Source organism: Miniopterus natalensis, chromosome 18 (assembly GCF_054644295.1).
Source record: "Miniopterus natalensis isolate mMinNat1 chromosome 18, mMinNat1.hap1, whole genome shotgun sequence".
NCBI lineage: Eukaryota > Metazoa > Chordata > Mammalia > Chiroptera > Miniopteridae > Miniopterus > Miniopterus natalensis.
In genome coordinates this window covers 24,927,234-24,946,809 of record NC_142098.1, presented here as the reverse complement: position 1 = coordinate 24,946,809, position 19,576 = coordinate 24,927,234, and the positions used below count along the sequence as shown (strand labels likewise).

At 47.2% G+C, this 19,576-nt stretch overlaps 2 protein-coding genes across 2 annotated transcripts in view; one reads left to right on the top strand and one right to left on the bottom strand.

Moving 5' to 3' along the window:
* The window catches only part of PMFBP1 (polyamine modulated factor 1 binding protein 1), a 44,464-nt gene extending 28,317 nt beyond the window's left edge, over positions 1-16,147 (top strand). The window contains exons 13-21 of the mRNA XM_087827425.1: positions 382-549; positions 807-944; positions 5,452-5,616; positions 6,146-6,313; positions 6,616-6,783; positions 7,547-7,650; positions 8,141-8,215; positions 10,879-11,117; positions 14,903-16,147. Of these exons, the coding sequence (XP_087683551.1) occupies positions 382-549; positions 807-944; positions 5,452-5,616; positions 6,146-6,313; positions 6,616-6,783; positions 7,547-7,650; positions 8,141-8,215; positions 10,879-11,117; positions 14,903-14,925 (1,248 nt within the window). The 3' untranslated portion in view covers positions 14,926-16,147. The remainder of the gene's footprint in view (positions 1-381; positions 550-806; positions 945-5,451; positions 5,617-6,145; positions 6,314-6,615; positions 6,784-7,546; positions 7,651-8,140; positions 8,216-10,878; positions 11,118-14,902) is intronic.
* DHX38 (DEAH-box helicase 38) overlaps positions 15,843-19,576 on the bottom strand; it is a 19,645-nt gene continuing 15,911 nt past the window's right edge. The window contains exons 25-26 of the mRNA XM_087827424.1: positions 17,663-17,784; positions 15,843-16,316 (exon numbers count right to left, since the gene is read on the bottom strand). Of these exons, the coding sequence (XP_087683550.1) occupies positions 16,232-16,316; positions 17,663-17,784 (207 nt within the window). The 3' untranslated portion in view covers positions 15,843-16,231. The remainder of the gene's footprint in view (positions 16,317-17,662; positions 17,785-19,576) is intronic.

The window sequence follows — 19,576 nt, the reverse complement described above, 5'->3', positions numbered from 1 at the left end:
TAGTTAAAGGGTAATGTGGTATTTTTTTCTATCCTTGTGAGCTAAATTAAAATCTTTGATCTCAGAGTTATTCTTTTTGTGCTTTTCTCAGGTTTTTTTTTAACTTTATTCAAAGAAGCTTTATGTGGAAAGATTTGATAAGTGGGAGAGAAGGTTGATACTGTGGGAGCTGGATCTACAAATAAAATAAATTGGTATATCTAAATGAAAAATTAAAAAATGTTGCTGAACATCAGAGGAAACTTTTCTAACATACATGCTTGATAATCAAGAGTTTCCTCATATTTATTCCAGCCATTCCCTATGTACAATCGTCTGATTTTGTTTTTCAAAAAATATATAGTCTAAAACTGTCTTTCAGTTCAGTTTTTATTTTCTCAGCACAGGGAGCTAACCAGCATCAAAACCACTCTAGAAGAGGAGCTTAAGGAAGTAACAAGGTTACTGGAGGAGAAACGGGAACAACTGAAAAAAGGCAAAGAACAGGAGACGTTGTTGGAGATAGAGATTGAGACACTCCGACAGGAAGAAAAAAGGAAAGAAAAGCTGGTGAGAAGGGGACTCAGGAGACTCAGGGCCATGCCTACAGGGCCGGCCAGGAGCTCAGCCGGCCTGGTGGGCCGGAGGCCACGTGTGCCTGGACCTTAGGAGAGGGGGCGGGGAGGGGGGAGGGAAAGTGGGGAGAGGGGGGGAGGCCTCAACACCACAGGGTGCGGAAGGGGCTGTGGTAATGGAAAGGGGTGGGGTTCTGTAGGGGCCTCAGGCTAACACCTCCTTCTGGTCTTTGTTCTTTAATTGGGGAACAGTCCAAAGAGACCTTGCGGAAGTTGGAGGAGGAGAACGAGACCCTCAAGGCCCAGGTCAGGCAGTGTTCCGCCCAGCTGGACTCCTCTCACTGCAGGCAGACCTCCTCCCAGAAAGTCATCCAGGAGCTAAATAACGAGGTGAGGGGCAGAGAGCCCAAGGGGTAGAACCTCGAACCCGCGTCCCCTGACCTGACATCAGCTCCTAGCTCTCCTCCACCACAGAAATGCAGCTAACTGCCGGGCCCACGTGCATCCTGTGGTACCTGCGGCTCCACTTTCCTCCTTGAAGGAGGTACCCCTTTAGTGCCCAGCCCCTCGGCCAGAGAAATGCTTCTTCCATGTGTGGAAGGCCTTATTTTAAAATGTCGGGTGGAGCTCCCGGACTTTCTGGGCTTTGGCATCAAGTCCTCCGGTGTTGCATTTGAGACCAGAGTGGAGTGAATCCAATGTTTGGGGCAATTTGCTAGGGAACACTTTCAAGAATAATACCAGCCTGGCCGGCGTGGCTCAGAGGTTGAACATCGACCTAGGATCCAGGAGATCGAGGTTTGATTCCCGGTCAGGACACATGCCTGGGTTGCGGGCTCAATCCCCAGCGGGGGGCATGCAGGAGGCAGCCAATCAATAACTCTCATAATTGATGTTTCTATCTCTCTCTCTCCCTCTCCCTTCCTCTCTCTGAAATCAATAAAAACATATACAAAAATAAAAATTAAAAAATTTTTAAAGTTAAAAAAAATAATACCAAAGCACAAAAAGGGGATGGAAAGGGAAATGACTCTTTCTTCACAGAGATAAAGATGACAGAAAGCAGGAAACAGCATCTAGCATGTGCAAGGCATGGTGCTTGAGCTCAGGAATCACTTACTGATTGTCTACTTAAGTCCTTTACATGCCTTCCTTCTGCTTTACTCCCAACAAGACATACATTACTATGATCCTCAGTTTACAAGAAAAAGAAAAGCTGAGGCCTAAAGTGACTAATTAGTAAGTGATGGGATGGACCAGTATTGGCACCTGGATCGTCTGAGTCTAACATTTAACTTTTCTTCCCTTCATCCCGAATGGCAGTACTTTCCCTAGTAGAACACATTCCATCTTTCTGGTCAAGAAACAGTAAGGGCGTCTTAATTGGTGGTCTCTTGGGTTACAAATGAGGGACCAGCAGCTCAGATTCCTTTACAATATATTTTTTAAAGTTAATCTTAAAATACAATGACTATTATAAGTGTAAGAACAGCGCTGCCCCATAGAACTTTCTGCAAGGATGGAAAAGTTCTATATGACAGCTGTCTAGCACTATATCCACTAGCCTCATGTGGATATTGAGTGCTTGGAATATGGCTTAGTGTGACTAAGGAACTGAACTGATTGTTTTAATAGCAACTAATTTTAGTTTTATTTAATTATAAATAGCCTCATGTGGCTAGTGTCGACCATACTAGACAGCATAGAAACTCAGGTTTCTGGAGTCTTTCCCTCCAGAAATATAAACCTCTCCTTTACTGTGATCCAGAGTGAGTTCTAGGTCACTCAGATCCCCAAGGAACCTCTCTGTAAATAAGGGATACTACCTAATTATTTAATATGGGCCAGTCATTACATTTGCCAAAAGACCAGACAGTCATGTAAATGTGGAAGTAAAAGCACTAATTTCAGAATTCTTTTGGTGGGAATCGGGAGGCTAGAGGGTTTTATGTGTGTGTAAGCATGTTTCACTTTTTAAAAGTATGCCCCAAGCCCTAGCCGGTTTGGCTGAGTGGTTAGAGCATTGGACTGCAGACTGAAGGGTCCCAGGTTCAGTTCCAGCCGAGGGCATGTACCTCAGTTGCAGGCTCAATCCCTGGCCCTGGTCAGGGCAAGTGCAGGAGGCAACCAATTGATGTGTCTTTCTCATTGATGTTTCTCTCTCTATCACTTTCTCTCTCCTACTGTCTCTGAAAAGCAATGGAAAAAGTATCCTTGGGTGAGGATTTAAATAAATTAATTAATAAATGTCCCAAGTATGGTAGACTTTTGAATCAATTGAAATAGCCATTAGAAGGAGACTTAGTTATGCATTCTAAAATGCATTTTTCTCTCATCAATATTCTCAATTTTAAAATTTCCCATCTGAAGTCAAGGCAATATATATAGAGATCCTCTCCATCTCTGATTCTAGGACATACTTCTACCATAGTTTATAATTCATTATTAATAATAAGAAAGATAATTTATTTTCATATTTATTCTGTGTTTGGACATCTTATTAAACGCACTTATAAGCAGTACTTTGCTTCCCATGGATTTTCTAGGTTATGGTTAGATCATTTGCAAGCGACAATTTTCTAAACCTTTGTAATATATGTTTTTCATTTTTCTTGCCTTATTGCATTAGACAGCACCTACATGAATTAATGGAATTCATGTTTCAGTAGGATATGTGGAAGTAAAAGCAATGTAGTAAATAAAATTAATGAATTGATCCTAATTTGGGCCCATCCTTGCATTCCAAGCATAAGCCCTGACTTTGTATCATGTATCACTCTTTCGGTTGCTCTTTGGAATGTTCTAAGAAGTGAAGTAAGGCCAGTATGACTATAATGTAGTAATCAAGAAGGACATTAGTGCCCGGCCAGGCGTGGTTCAGCGGTTGAGCTTCGACCTAGGATCCAGGTGATTGGGGTTCGATTCCTGGTCAGGGCACATGCCCAGGTTGTGGGCTTGATCAATGACTCATCATTGATGTTTCTCTCTCTCTCTTCCTCTCCTTTCCTCTCTCTAAAATCAATAAAGATATATTTTTTTTAAAAAAAAAGGATATTAGTATAAGATGCAACTAGAAAGATAGGTAGGGGCGGACTTTTGGCCTCTGTTAAAAGAAATTAGGAGTTGCATTCTAAGAACAATTGATAGACACTGATGAAATTTCCTCAAGGGGCAGGGGAGGTGATTTGATCTGATTTAAATTTTCAAAATGTAACTTCGACTAATGTGTGGAAATCGGTTGGGGAGAAGAGTCGTTGTGGGAGTGAGGAAACCATTTGGGAGGCTATTGCTCTCTAAACTAGAGGGGTGTCAGTGAAGACAGAAACTAGCAAATTCAGGATGTGTCTTGTCAGTTGCATTAACCAGACTAACTGACAGAAGGAATGTGAGAGAAAGTGAGGAATCAAGGTAGACTTAGTGGAACTCACCTTCTAAACCATCTAGGTCTAATGCCTTTGGCAAGGAGAGAGTAGATCTTTATGAGAACTTTTAGTAAAACTCCTTGATTCTGTAATTTATATATATGTGTATCCATGTATATATGTTAGAGAAATTTAAGATAAAGCTTCCATTTTAGCATCTAGCATCATTGTGATGTTTTTACCACCTTTATTTTTAGTGTCTCACCTCTATGGTGACATTTCTCGATTCAGCCACCAATTATCAAGAGCTTACGGTGAATTGTAATTTCTCCAGTGACTCCCCTGGTTTACTGTGCAGACCCAGTTGATTCCATGTTTTTCCAAAGTCTCCAGAAACATTGTACTTTCAGTTGCAGAAGACCAAATTATTCCATCTTTAGGATTAGGTTCACTCCCCAGACATGTAAATAGAGGGGCACTAACTCCTAAGGTCAAAGATACTCAAAATTCCGTTTGAAAAACCCAAAAGAATATGTTCCTGGGTGTGTGGCCACATGGAGAACGCAGGTGTGCTCGAATACCAAAAAACAGGCATGTGAATTTCTGAAGTCTTCTACCTGCTTCCAGACTTAGATGTAGATCTCTGTCCTGTCCTTAAAGTACAGAAGATGGCTAGTTACTTAGCATCTTCATGACCATAACTCACAGCTATATAATATTTATACTTTACAAAGCCCTATTTACATCTCATTTGATCATCACAAAAACTCTGTGAAGCAGTAGAAAGTATCCCGATTTGCAGAAAAAGAAACTGAGACTCCAAAAGATTAAATAAATGATAGAACCAGGACCTCAACACAGATCCTCTAATTCTGAATCTCAATTCCTTGTAACTAGTGCAAACATTCAAGGCTAAGTTTAAGACACGGGCTTCAGTTTTTAAATATACTTCTGCCAGAACTGTGTGTTCAGTGCATTTCTAATTCCAAACATCGTCCAATGCAATATTTTACTCAGTCCAAAAAAAAATATTTACTGTTTGCTGAGCCTCTATTACATGCCATGCCCTGAGCTCTAAGTGATGAGATATAGCAATGAAGAAAGCACGCACAGCCCTACTTTCCTGGTGCAGCAAGTCTGGCGAATTATGCCAGGAACAAAGTGAGGCATCATGCACACAACTGAGATATTGTATCATGTCTCCCATCCTAGAATTAGATTCCAGATCTTTACCAAAGGCTGCAGAGTCTGCGAAAGGGACTCTTCATGTACTCGACACATCATGGCCCAGAACCTATAGTAGGCCTTGTATTGGGAGACATGCTAACTAGAAGGGAGACTGGGGAGAGGGGTGCAGAAGAGTCTAGAAAGGCAGTTCTTCCTCTTACAACAATGAGGTGGAGATAGGGCATTATCACGCGCTGCTCCGCAGGTTAGTGCAGAGAGAAGAGAGCCCGGTGCTTGTCTGTTTCCTGTAGACACAGAGATGCCTGTAAAGCCACCAACCTTGACGGTGATATTCCTCCTTCCTAAAGGTAGCCCATCAGAAGGAGGCCTTAGCAAGTCTGCAGGCCCAGCTAGACAGGGCTGTGCAGAAAGAGAAGAAGTGTCTGCAGACCATGGTCAGTAAAGAAGTCTACGATGAATTGTCCCGGAAGTCAGTTACCTGCCAAGACGACCTGACACAAGCTCTCGAGAAGGTGGGCCACACCCTGTATCTCCAGGGCTGTTTGGGGGCAAAGAACTGTCCTAGCGGCGGGGCAGACATAGGAGTCAATTTCCTACACTACTGACTGTCCCCAAGGCTGTTTGCAAACCTGGCACAAGTGGGCATGTCCATCCAGAGGCCTGCTGCTTCTTAGTTTTGGGAAGGGCTGAGGGGAACAAGATGGAGACCAGATCTAACAGATCTTTCTGCCCATGGGTAATCCAGGGCAAGGCTTTTCCAAAGCCTGGATTATCAGGGAAATTGAGGCCCCATCCCTGTGCTGATCACATCTGGCTGATCAGTTCACAGGACTGAAAGGAGAGGAAACAGGAGGGAATGTGGGGATGCAGAAAACCAACAACTGTCACTTCCCACCCTCCCTGGGACACTAGGAAATTGACAGTGTGTCTTTGCCGCCCTGGGGGGCAGGGAGAGATTGGAACCCTTCTCCATTCAGGGCTCAGCAGAGAGGGCCAAAGGGCTGTGAGAGCCACTCTCATCCACTTTATCTTTACCTAAAGCTCAATCATGCAATCTCAGAGAACAAGTCCCTGAACCGAAGCTTGACACAGGCCCAAGATAGGAAAGCTCAGCTGGAAGATGAAATCATGGCTTATGAGGAAAGGATGAAAAAGCTCAACCTGGAATTAAAAAAACTTCAAGGCTTCCACGAGGAAAGTGAGCTAGAGGTGAGGAGCAGCCTGGGGCACAGCCTGCCTTCCTGTTCCACGTCCCCAAGGTCACCTCTTGCACTTGGAACCATTGAGCACTGAGCCATATGGGTTCCCTCCCCTTGTTTGGCCTTGTGAGCTTACGGCCTAGAGGCAACGATCAGAGCAGGGCCACCCTCTGCTGGCCACTGGAAATAAAATTACACCCCCCCCCCCAACAAATATCCCAAAGCAGAGAAAAGGTCCTCTGACCTAGTCATGGGTCTCTGGGGTCAGGGCAGCAAGCTGGGGTCTCCTTCCCACTCTGTGCTCCTGAGCAGGTACACGCCTTCGACAAGAGGCTGGAGGAGATGAGCAACCAAGTGCTGCAATGGCAGAAGCAGCACCAGTGTGACCTCAAGATGTTGGCCGCCAAAGAAGAGCAGCTCCGGGCCTTCCAGGAGGAAATGGCCACCCTGAAAGAGAACCTCCTCGCCGACGAGAAGGAGGTAGGTGCTCCTCGGCTTCTGGTCACTTCCCAGTTCCTCCCAGCACATCCCACAACCACCTGGGTGCCAGACAGCCCTTGGTGGGGTCTGGAAGTGCCTGAGAACAAGGAAAGACATGTGCTCTATGTAGTACAAAGCAGGGTCTGCGTGCTCTAGGCCCATAACATCTGTTTCAACCTAACCATCTTCCTGTGGCTTTGTTGATAGAGATATTGAGCAAAACAAAAGCCCCACTTCGGGGGAGAAAGAAGTCACTACTGACTTAGATAATCTACTGGGCAGTTGCCCTCCAGAGCCCATCCTGACTTATTTACCCTCCACAGAGATCCTCAGCATGCCCACTGCCTGGCACCCTGAGCAGCGAAATTCATGGCAGGCAGCTGCAGGATACCTTGGGGTGGCCACAAGGCCTTTGTTCCAATTAGAAAAAAGGCATCTCTTCCTCAAGATATTTTTTCTTCCATATTAAAAAGTTGGCTTAACATACTGCTTTTTTAGAACAAACCACTTCAGTGCCCTTGGCCTGAAAAATCATTATTGTAAGTGTACACGTTTGCATTTTGCTCAGAGATGTGACCTTTGTGTGGAGGCAACCTGCACTGCCGGAGGTGGAGTCCTGCTGTGGCAGTTCCAACCCTCGCCTCCGGGCCAGACGGCAGAGGCAGTGTTTCTCCTCACAGGAAAAGAGGCCTGATCTGAGAGTGGGGAGGTGATTGGCTTATGCTCCCACCCCTTACAATCTCATTTTCTTCTTGTACCAAAGCCCTGTTGCCCGACCCAGCGGTGTGTGCCCAAAGACACCTGTAGGCTGCATCGAGAGAATGACAAGATCATGACCAACATGGAGCAGTGGGCAAAAGAGCACAAGTAAGTTAGGAAGGAAAAATAAGGCAGGGCCCCAAGGCCTGGGCTGAACTAAGGACCCATACGTGTACAGAAGAACACACACACATTCACACTCACACACACTGCCCTTCTGGGACGCTGCTCCAGTCTCAGCCCACCCCCAAGGCTTGGGGATAAGATAGAAGGAAGGCCCTGCTGACTTATAAGTGGAGCAGCTCTGATAGGCCCTTCACTGAGGGTCAGATTTCCTCTTCCCAGCCTGGGGCTGGCTTCACCGCCTGGATCCGTTGAACTCACCTGGGATCACAGGGAATTTGCACAGGAGTTGAGTATGGAGAGTCTTCTTCATGTCCAGGTTCCAGGAAGGTTCCAGCTCTGGGGACTGGGTGATAAGAAGAGACCTGAGGCCCAGCAGAAGCCTTGCTGAGAACACCCAGTGTCCCATTTAGCCAGCCCGTGTTCTTGCTCACAGGGGTCTGGGAACTCTTTTCTCTTGTGGATATTATTACAGGATCGCCAATGAGCAGCTAGGAGAAAAGCTCCGTGAACAGGTCAAATATATCGCCAAGCTGACTGGCGAAAAGGAGTAAGTCACCCCGTACCACCCTGGCTGCTGCTTGGGCCCTCAGGAGAAGGCTCAGCCAGGAGCCAGCACTGGCCTTCTCACTGGATATGTGGATCAGACTCCAGGAAGGGCCTGGGACTTTGGAAAGACCCCAAGTCCTAACGGCACCTGTGTGACCTTGTTCACATCACTTTACCTCTTTGGGCTGTAGTTCCTTCAACAACAATAAGAGGGGGTTAATAGTCTCCATGTGCCTTCCCACTGTCACTTTCTGTGATTCTCAGAGGTCAGAAATACAGAGAAGGAAACAGGCACTGAAAGCAGACTGTATTAGTTAGGGTAGGGGCTAAGCTGCTGTAACAAAGATCTCCAAGTGGAGAAAGAGAGAACCTAGAAGGAACAACTCTAGGAGGTAAGAAGTCCAGGTTGATGGGGTTCCTCTGTCCCATGGGGTCATTTGGGGACCTAGTTCCTTCTAGTTGTTGCTTCACCCTTCCCTGTGGCCTCACTTCACATTCATGGTCAAAGCTTTGTCAGCAGAGAGTGTGGTGGGAGAGGAGTGTTGCAAGTTCGGGAATAGAGGTAAAGATACAGATGATGAAATGGAGATTTCAGAGGTGGTATAGTAATAGGTAAATGGTGAGCTTTAGGGCAGTGCTTCCCAGTCTCTGTTAGAAAATGACCACATTTGTTTGGTGTACTTGGAGGGTCTGGGATGGGGTTGCTTTGACCAAGTTGACCAGTCAGTGGCTGCCCCACAGCCTGCACCAAAGGTGGCGGTATCTCCACACACTTAGAGCCCATCTGTGGAAAGCTCAGCTCCGGGCTCTGGCTAGAGAGGGGTGGCCGAGTGGAAAGAGAGGACAAGGGCATTGGAACAAAGAGGTAGGACCTGCGAGGCCGTGATCTGAAGAGGAAGTATGGCGTGTTGGAGGCATCGGGGATGCTGACAGGAGGGGACCTGGGAGAGTGGCGGAGAGCCAGGGAATGAGGGCATGGTGATGCCACCGCAAGCCCAGTGGCATGTGGAGTATGGCAACGACATGAGGGGCTGCAAGGGAAGGGGTGTCTTCAACTCCAGCCAGGTTTATGGAGAGCAAGAGGGCAAAGCATATGCCCAGAGAAGAAGTTGAGGATGATTCTTTATTTGATTCCCTTTAGAAAAAAAAAAGAAAGAAAAATTTTTTACTAGGACAAAACTATTTTCTGAAAGGGTTTAACTAAAAGAAAAAGTGTCAGAATCTGAGGGTAACAGAGAACTTCAGGCTTTTTCTTATACTGTGCCAAGTTCCAGAGAGTTCAGTTTCATAAAGAATTCTTTTTTTTTTTTAATCCTCACCTGAGGATATTTTTTCCATTGCTTTTCAGAGAGAATGGAAGGGGGAGAGAGAGAGAGAAGCATCAGTGTGAGATAGATACATCAACTGGTTGCCTCCCTAACGTGCCCCAACTTGGGCCAGGGATTGAGCCTGCAACCCAGGTCCATGCCCTTAACTGGCATCGAACCTGAGACTCTTCACTCCATGCAGGTCGATGCTCTAACCACCGAGCAAAACCGGCTAGAGCAAGAACTCATTCTTTTTTTCTTTTTTTTTTTAATATATCTTTTTTGATTTCAGAGAGAGCAAGGGAGAGAGGGAGAGATAGAAACATCAATGATGAGAGAGAGTCATTGATCAGCTGCCTCCTACAAGCTCCCCACTGGGGCTCGAGCCCGCAACCCGGGCATGTACCCGGACTGGGAATCGAACCGTGATCTCCTGGATGCTAGGTCAGTGCTCAACCACTGAGCCACCCTGGCCAGGCAAGAACTCGTTTTTGAGTGTACTTGAGCCTATTTGAAGGAAAACCATCTTTGAATAATAATAATAGCTCCACCGATATTTATTATGTACACATGTGAGACACTGTTCCTAGTGCTTTACATGTATTAACATATTTAATCTTCATAAGACCTCACCAGTTAGGTGCAGTTATAATCCCCATTTATGGATTAGGAAAGAGGGACTCAGAAGCTAAATAACTTGCCCATGGTCTTACAACCAGTAAGTGGCAGTGACAGCGTCCCAACTTGGGAAGTCTGGCTCCAGAGCCCACTGTCACCACTGCCTTCAGCATCGATTTGGAGAAATAGAACTGTTGATATGAATAGCTGCTGTTAACTGAGCCACAGGAAATATGCTGAGTTACCTTCCCCCGCACCTACGTTACAGCCTCCATTTTCTCATCTGTAAAATGGGGATAAGTTACTTGCCTGAGCTCTCAAAAGAGATCCCCCTGGTTTCAACCTTTCAGCAAATGGACATGAAAGAACTTGGACTTTGGCATCAGAACCCAGTGAGAGTGTTTACTAGGCATAGCCATGAGAAACCCAGGACATGTGATCAGACTTGTTTGTAACAGCCCTCTGGCCCTTACAGTCAAATTTCTATCATCTGTCAAATTCAGTTGTCCCCATCTAACAGATAAGAAAACAGAGCCAGAGCTGAGGTGACTCAGTGGGTCAAGAGTCCACCCCAACCCCAGGACGGGGCCTCTTCCAGGGGACACACAGAGGCCTCCATTTCCACAGAATGTGTGTGAGGTCACTCCTTCCTGTGGTGCCTTGATCTGTCCTTTCCAGTGGGGAACCAAGGAGCTGACACACACCAAACACCCACCTGTCCTTCCCTCTCCTTCCCCAGCCACCTCCACAATGTAATGGTCCATCTGCAGCAGGAAAACAAGAAGCTGAAGACAGAGATAGAGGATAAGAAGCTGAAATCCGGACACCCGAGGTTATGCAGTAAAACGCTGTGCACCAGCAAAACGGAGCCCATGCAGAGGGCGAAAGCGTGTGGCACCTGGAGCTGGAGGGGGACAACCCAGGGCCTGAGCCAAAGAGTGGATGTCACCAAGGTTGTCAGGACTCCACACTGCTCAGGTATGTCCGCCATTTGTCTTTTGCTACTTACTATGATGTTGTCTTAGTCCCATTGGGTCAAAATAAAGAACAGCTCGATGTTTTTCAAGAGATTACTGGATTGGGAATTTGAAGGAGAAAGGAAAACAGATCTTTTTCTTAACAACTTGGGACCAGAGATCATTGTCTCCTTGTCTATAGACAAGGCTGGTTGTTCTGATCTAAGAATCTTTGCTGCTACACAAGTGCTCATGTCTCAGATCTGTCCCTTACCGTGACCAGTTGGAATTGTGGGGACAATAGGGGAGTAGGCAGAATCAGCATCTGTACTGTGTTCTGGAAACCACACAAGAGCACCCTGTCTCTTGCACAGCTAACTTTCCTGCCACTTACCCCAGAGGGAAGTCACACTGCAACAGAGCTGCCTGGCCACAAGGCCAGTCCTTGAGGAATCGCCTCATTAATTTATCCTCAAATCAAAACTGTGGCTTCCTCCCTGCTCCCTCGGGTTCCTCATATTGCTAGAATCAGCGCCTTCCTCTGAGCATCATTTCCACACGTTTTTCTGAGGACAGTGAGTTCCCATCCCTCTCTCTCGACCTGGATCAGCTCTTACGAGAACATATCGAGGCCCCAGCTTGTTTTGCAATATGCTAACATTTACTGAGTGTTGTCCACTTCCTGCAGTGTAGTGAACCTTAGAACCATGCTACCATCTCCAGGCCCAAACCCTAAAATAGAGACATGAGCACAGCAGTCTCGGTGAGCCCCCAGAAGTGTGTTCATCCTGCTTTCTCTAGATTCTAATGAGCATAGGGCTCTTCCACATGTATAGGAGTTGTCATTCCCAAAGCAAGCTTCTGGATTAGTTTATAAACCAACAAGAGATAATTAGCTCCTTTTTTATTCTTTCCACCTCTGTCTGGAATTTAAGAAGAAGAAAAAAATCTAAAAACCTCAAAGAGGAAAGTAATCCTGAGGCCCAAAAGAAAGGAGGAGAAATGAGTGATGCATTTTCCAAGTGGAGCAGGGGAGATAGCCATCTGCTTTCCCCTGGCCTCATTTCATTCCTCCTTTTAACAATTTTATTTTTCTCCCCAGCCAGCTCAATGCACATAAAATTCCATTAGAGCAAACTCCAAGGACAGCTAAACTGTTTTATTGTGGTAGGATTTTGTTAAACTGAGTACATGTCTAGAATTTGTATTTCTAGTCTGTAGGAAATTGAAATAGTTACTAAGGTAAAGTAAGAGAAGGAAATGAACGAGCCTAGCCGGGCATGGCTCAGCGGTTGAGCATCGACCTAGGATCCAGGCGATCGGGGTTCGATTCCCAGTCAGGGCACATGCCCGGGTTGTGGGCTCGATCCCAAGCTGGGGGCGTGCAGGAGGCAGCCGATCAATGACTCTCTCATCACTGATGTTTCTCTCTCTCTCTCTCCCTCTCCCTTCCTCTCTCTGAAATCAACAAAGATGTATTTAATGAAATGAAAAGAGCTTGCATTTCTGGGTGGGGGGAAAGGAAAAGTGAAGGAAGAAACCCAGTAGTTGGTAGCAATTCTTAAATATTCTTGCCTCCCTCCCCAGCCAAACAAAAGCCAAGAAAAGTCACTGCTTATAGCCACATAGGATGCCCCTGCCAGGACTCGGGAACGGCAAATTCCAGAAACACAGTGTGAGGCAGGGTGATGGGTGTGGTCTGTTTATGCTCTTTTGACTGGGTACCCCCATTTGACTTAGCATGAGGATATATTTTTGAGAGGAAACAAAGACTGAAGAATCTGCTGCTAATAATGGCTTCCGAGCTCCAGCCTGTGGACCATTGATTTAAACAAATATCAGTGTCATTAAAATCCCCAGGACAGTCTACTAAGAAGGCATTTTGTCTATAACTTACAAAAAGGTTTCATATATGGTGGTGAAAGTGACACTACCTGGATACTTTGAATGTCGTACATTTTTCTCAAAGTTGTCTTTCACTTCCTGTGGGGGGATTACACCAGAGCCAAGCAGGTGGCAAGCGAGTTATGGGGAACAAAGGGGCAGCAGAGCCAGAAAAACATTGATATGTCACCCAGCCACCTGGCCTTCAGACAGGAAACCTGATGGAGCAGAGGGGTTGGACTTAGAGAAATGTAGTTCCTCTAAAGACAGGAGAAGGGACAGGGAAGCTGCGTGTCGCCTGCCTATAATTCTTTTTGTTGTTGTTGTCTGTTTTGTTAATCCTCACTTGGTATTTTTTCCATTGACTTTTTTTAGAGTGGGAGGAAGAGAGGGAGAGAGAGAGAGAGAGACATCGATGTGAGAGAGACACGTAGATTGGTTGGCTCCCTCATGCACTCCAACAGGGGCCAGGGAATCGAACCTGCAACCCAGGTACGTGCCCTTGATTGGGAATCAAACCCATGGCCCTTCAGTGCGAAGGCTGACACTCTAACCACTGCGCCACACCAGCCAGGGCGCCTGCCTCTAATTCTTTAAGCAATAACCAAAGAAGTTAGTTCCAAAAAAGTACTTTGAACAGCTGATATTTTTTTAAATGGCCTCTGTATGATACTTAATGATGGACACGTCATTACACATTTGTCCAAATGTGCAACACTGAGAGTGACTCCTAATGTAAACTGCGGACTTTGGGGGAATAGCGATGTATAGGTTCACCTACGGTACCAAATATACCACTCTTGTGGGGGGCAATGACAATGGGAGAGGCTGTGCATGTGCGGGAGCAAGAGAAATCTCTGTGCCTCCTGGTTAATTTTGCTGTGTACCTGAAACTTCTCTAAAAATAACAAAAAAGAAAAAATTATCACAAAGCTAGGACTTAGCCGAGGGGATTATAAATAAGTGCTTCAGCCACCCAGTGGGAGGATGTCACTCCGATTCTGATACCTGGTGCCAGTAGAATCCTGTGTAACAGATCCTCTTCTACCCACCTGGAGTCTAATTCTCCCCCCTGAGCTAAAGGAACCCCGAGCAAACAGGCTCCTCCACCTGCTCCTTCCCCAAGAGAAGAGGGAGCTCCCTGCACCACCAGGTTGCCACATACACACTTGCCTTTTGAGCCTCCTCTGCGTAGCCCAACTGAGGAGGAAGCTTCCTGGTGGTGAGCGAGCTCTGGGGGTCCCCAGAATGAGTTCCCTATCTCAGCCTGAGACCTTCAACAGTTGACATTTCCAGTGTCTAAAGCACCCTGTTACTGCCAACTAGGCGCTAAAGGACAGATGGAGGTGACTGAGTACAGGCAGGGACCCCTGTAAAGATGCTCAGTGCAATGGCCTCAGTTCCCTCACAGCAAGAATCTGAAAGCCAGTCTCAGGAATCCACTGCAGGGCTGTCATCACAAAAATGTTTTTGTATCTCTAGAAAGAGAGTAGGTTATCATCCAAGGGAATGATGGTATGAATCAGAGTATTAAAGCTAAAAGGAACTTAAAGGTGGATCTCAATGGACAGGATCTGCCAACTAAAAAGAAAACATTGGAGACACAGGTACAGATTCTTAGGCAGATTCCGGTAGAGTCCCTGGGGCTAAGGAGCCTCTCATTCACCTGGTGGCACCCATGTGTGCCAAGTGTCCCTCGCCAGGTGTTCTTGCTTTTAAACTAGAAGGTGGGATTGGAGCCATGGTTTCCATAATCTCTCTGGCCTCATGTTTCTTATCTAAAGAAATTGAAGGTGAGTTTGTGACCAGTCACAGGCTGTTAATAATAAAACCATGAATTAGAACCTATCTTTTTCCTGTTCTACTGCAGCCCAAGCCCGGGTCTGTAAATAGACTACATATCCAGCTTACTTCTCTCCACAGAGCAGATAGACAACTTCTGCTAGCCCTTCAACCCAGGACCAAGACAGAAGCCTTCCCAGGGAAGCAGCCAGAAGCCCTCTCTTCACGCCAGAGCCACGAAGTTAGTTTCCACCTGCATTCCCAATAAAGACGGTTAGAGGTAAAAAAAGAACGGAAGTACAGGTGTAGCTGGTGCTGCTGGTAAAGCCTGGCTTCCAAACTCATCCCTAAAACTGACTTAAATGTTAACTTATATTGAGCTATAACAGATGGAAATTCAAATCCCGGGAACAGAGTGAGGAAGGGAGTGGAACTAAGTCAGCAGCGTGAGCCAAGCGCCAAGGGGCTCTTGCTGAGCACTGGCCAGTACCCAGGTGCTTCTTAGCCCTGAGCCTGTCAGTGACGCAGCCCCAACACAGAACCTCGCAAGCAGCACATGTGGCAGAAGCCCAACCCGAGGGAATCACAAAATAAGGACCAAATACTCAGGTACCTCAGCAGACTTACGAGGCTGCTTAACAAGACTAGTGATTCTAGCATAAGATCATCTTTTATGTGAAAATCAATAAGCAGCATTTTACACTATTTCCCATCAATACACAACCCTCACACATGCAAAGAGTAGAAACTTCTGCCATTCTGAGCAATGGCCAACCCACCCAGGGAGGGGCAAAAGATGCACAGATGCTCACCTCCCTCTCCTCCCAGCCACCCACCAGCCTTAGAACAGCTTGGCACTCGCAGAGCTGGGTGCTGGTGGCCCAGATCATTCTCCTTCCCTGTCAGCGGTATCCCACTCTGCCAACCCCTCCTCTAAGAGGCACTGCCTGGAGAACAGAAGCAAGATGAACTAAGGTTCTAGCAGGATCCATCCAAATAAAGTCAGGTTGGCGTCCTGCCTATCTTCTCTTTATTATGTGACTTAGGGTGGTGAGGGAAAATGGAACAGTCAAAAATGCAGTAACATTTTACAAATAATAAATTTATTTCCAAATCCTGAATTATAACCAAATTACAATTCCCTCTAGATCTGTTTTGCTGCTTTACACAAGAATTTTAAAAAACATAGTCAATGGCCAAGTCATTTATACACCAAGTGTCCTGGGACAGTTTATCTGGATGTGATGGGTCCAGCCACCTCTCGCAGCTTCTCAGCTGCTCTGCGGCCCAGAGGCTGCACTGAGGAATCCTACTTCCGCCCTGGCAGAGCCTAGCGGTCGGCAGGAGCCTCCCTCGGAGGCGGTGACATACACAGATGAAAGCACACAGATGAAAGGGTTTTGTCAGCAGGCCCAGGGCACTCCAGCCACTCAATACCTGGCTCCCATCCTCTGCAGGGACAGCCTCAGCTCATAGACCAAAGCGGGCTGGCGTGCGGCGAGGAGTCATGGGTTCCCCTTGCTCTTTCCGACCTGGAGTATAGATCTTTGTAGCCCTGGAGACACAGAAAGAAGGTTTAGGAATCACACTGCTGCTCACTCCAACCAGGATACACAGGAGGACCAGGAGCCTGAGCTTTGCTGTTTCTAACTGGTGTGTGAGCAGCTTTGAGGCTGGTGGTTCTTCTCCCCCAGCATATTTCCACCCCCCTGCCTTCCCCACTGGTGAGTGGGAGCAGACTATCACCTCATTTGATACCCACTAAGGAATGCTGTAAGATTACTTAGCACCTCCTTTCATACCCCCTGGGTGAGCTGTGGAGGTAGCCTCCCATTCACCTCACCAGGCTGCCACTCCAGCTGTGTCTTATACTCTGGCTGGCTTTTGCCCCCAGTTCCTGGGGGTAATCTAAACCCTTGGGGTTTCCCAAGGGATTGGAGTGTCTCTGTGATTCATGGCTGCAAGGGGGCCATGGGGATGGCTCAGGCCACATCTAATAGTTTATGCCAATAAGATGGTTTAGGACTGGGGGCCACCAGGCCAGAAAAACCAATCATGTAATTACAGGGCTGTGCTTTGAGCCCAGCCTCTGGGGAGGGAAGGAGGGCTGGAGACTGAGTCAACCACATGGGTGCTGATTCAATCTCCGCCTATATATGAAACCCCTGATAAAACTGGGCACGGAAACGCATATGAGCTTCCCTGTTGGCAATACTCTGCATGCTGTCACACATCAGTGTGCCTGGAGGCTAAAGCTGCCCTGAACACACCTGAAACTTTGCACTCGGGACCCTCCCAGACTTCACACTATGCATCTTTCCCTTTGGCTGGTTCCAGTTTGTATCCTTTTGCTATAATAAAACTTCCTGAATTCTGTGTTGTTCTAGCAAATTATCAAACTTGAGGGAGCCTGTGGGGATCCCCAAATCTGTAACAAATTTGTCAGAGGTGAGAGGTGACCCTGGGTATCCCCCAGCTTGCAGCTGGTGTCTAAAGTGAGAGCAATCTTGCAAAAAACTGTGCCCTTCACCTGTGAAGACTGACCTAACTCCAGACACCAGCACAGATGCACAAATCCAAGGCTCTCCTCCCCTCACCAGTGCTTTCCAAGCCCTGGCTTGTCAGTAAAGCTATGAGACCTACCCTGCTACTCCAACCCACCTCTGGCCCCAAAAGAACATCACAATGATCGGCAGTTACAGATTATCACCACCCCTTGAAAGTATGTCCAGACGTCCTCCATGTCTCCACATGTGACCACCGTCAACTTCTGTTGCCAACTCACCTCTACACATTCTCTTAAATCATGACCATGCATCGAGACCTAGTTGGTCCATCATGCTGGTGTCTGGAGCTTCCTAGGGGCTCCCTCCCAGCCAGGGTCCTGACGTCAAAGCTCACCTGACACTGCCCAGGGGGCTGCGCTTTTCCTGCTCCTGCCGCCGGGCTCGCAGCTGCTCCTCAGCCAGCGCCATCTCCTCCTCCATGGCAGAGGCCTCCTCTTTGGCCCGTCGGCGGTTCTCCTAGAGAAGGGAGAGAGGTATTGGGAGCCTCTGGGGACCAGTGAGTAAGAAGGCCTTGTCTGCACCCATCTCCCTGCTGCAAGCCTGGTGCTGTGTAACCCACACCAGCTCTCAGAGGCGGGGCCACGCGGCTCCCTGCCCCAGCACCAAGGCCAGGGCCTGCTTTCCTCACTAATTCAAGATAGACACTGGATGATTCAGTCCTAACCCTGTCATGCCTCAGCACTCCATTCAATTCAGTAAGTACTTATATTTTCTTATAAAGTTCACGACTATGCCAGGAAGGACAGGAAACAGGGAAGACATTACATCTCGCTGTGAAGCTCGGACATAAGAAAGGTGTGCGCACGCCCAGTGTGGGGAGGACTATGCTGAGAAGGGGGAAAGCAAAAGCCCCACAACATTCTGCAACCCTAAATAATGGACCTAGGTGGTAGCCATCCATGGACACTAAGACTGTGAGGAGATGGAGCAGGAGACAGAGAATTTATAATGGAGGGATCAGGTGGAACCATTGGGCAAGCTCAGCATCGTGAGACCACCAGGCCTCTGACAGGATCTAAGAGGAAGTTCGCAGCACCACGTTCATTGGTGCATCCTTGCCCGGAACAGCTGAACCTGAATCTAGCCAAGGCTTCAGATTAATTACTAGTTTGCAGAAAGTACATAGGATAAAGGCACTTGTTATACATCTTGAGGAACCAATCAGCCCGACACAAGACATGGGACATTCTACAAGATAAATGACCTGGTATCTCCATAAGCCAATACCATCAAAAGAGTGAGACAGAGCCTGCTCTAGAATAAAAGACTTAATACACATAACAAATTGCAATGTTTGGATCCTAATTGAAGCAAATCAGTTATAAAAAGTTATCTTTGAGATAAAAGGGGACTGATTCTGTCAAGTGATAATGGCAGGAAGGTTACATTTTAATTTTTAAAAATCCTTTTAGAGATACAAAGTCAGGTGTTCATGGATGAAAAAACACAGTGTCTGAGATATGCTTTAAAATATTCCAGGAGAAAGGCCCACTGCTCCCTCAAGGCACCTGAGCCCTCACCACCAGCTGTCTCCACAGCCACCGCCCTGCTGGCTCCCAGGCAGCCTCTGCTCTCTTCCTGCACTCGGCCCTGCTGGCAGATCCAGTGCAGGGTCCTTCCCTCTGGGGCTGAAGGGCAGGCCTGCAGCCCCTCTGCTCACTTACCACCCCTGCATCTCCTGTTTTGAAAAATCTACCTCGGCCTATCTATCAGCAATGAGTGGCCGGCCCTGCTCATCCTTCCGGAACCATCCCCCTTCACCCAAGCTGACTTGCAAAAACAGGCCAAGATCCTGGAGGCCCAATGCTGAGGAAACCAGAACCCACCAGAACACAACTGCAGGAGAGATAGTCGGTGAATCTGCCACTTAGATGCCTCCTGATGCCTCAAGCCCATCCCAACACACACAACACAATGATGGCACGTGAACTCTGGAGCAGGTTCTCCAGGCTCAAAGGCATCCAGTTTCTTGCAAGAAACCTCACAGGCTGCCCAGGAAGCTGTGCCCCTCCCCCAGGGCATAGGCTTCCGTGCCCACAGCAGGAACTGGCCCTTCAGGGCCTATCCTCAGACCAGCCAGGGGCTCTGAGTGGACCATGAAGAGGCAGCTGGGAAAGCAAGGGAAATGGGGCAGCACCATGAGATTTGGGTGAGCCAGTGAGTATATATAAGAAACAATAACAAACATATCATGAGAGACAGACAAAAGCATTCTTGATACATTCTAAAAATAAAGTACAAAAGTAAA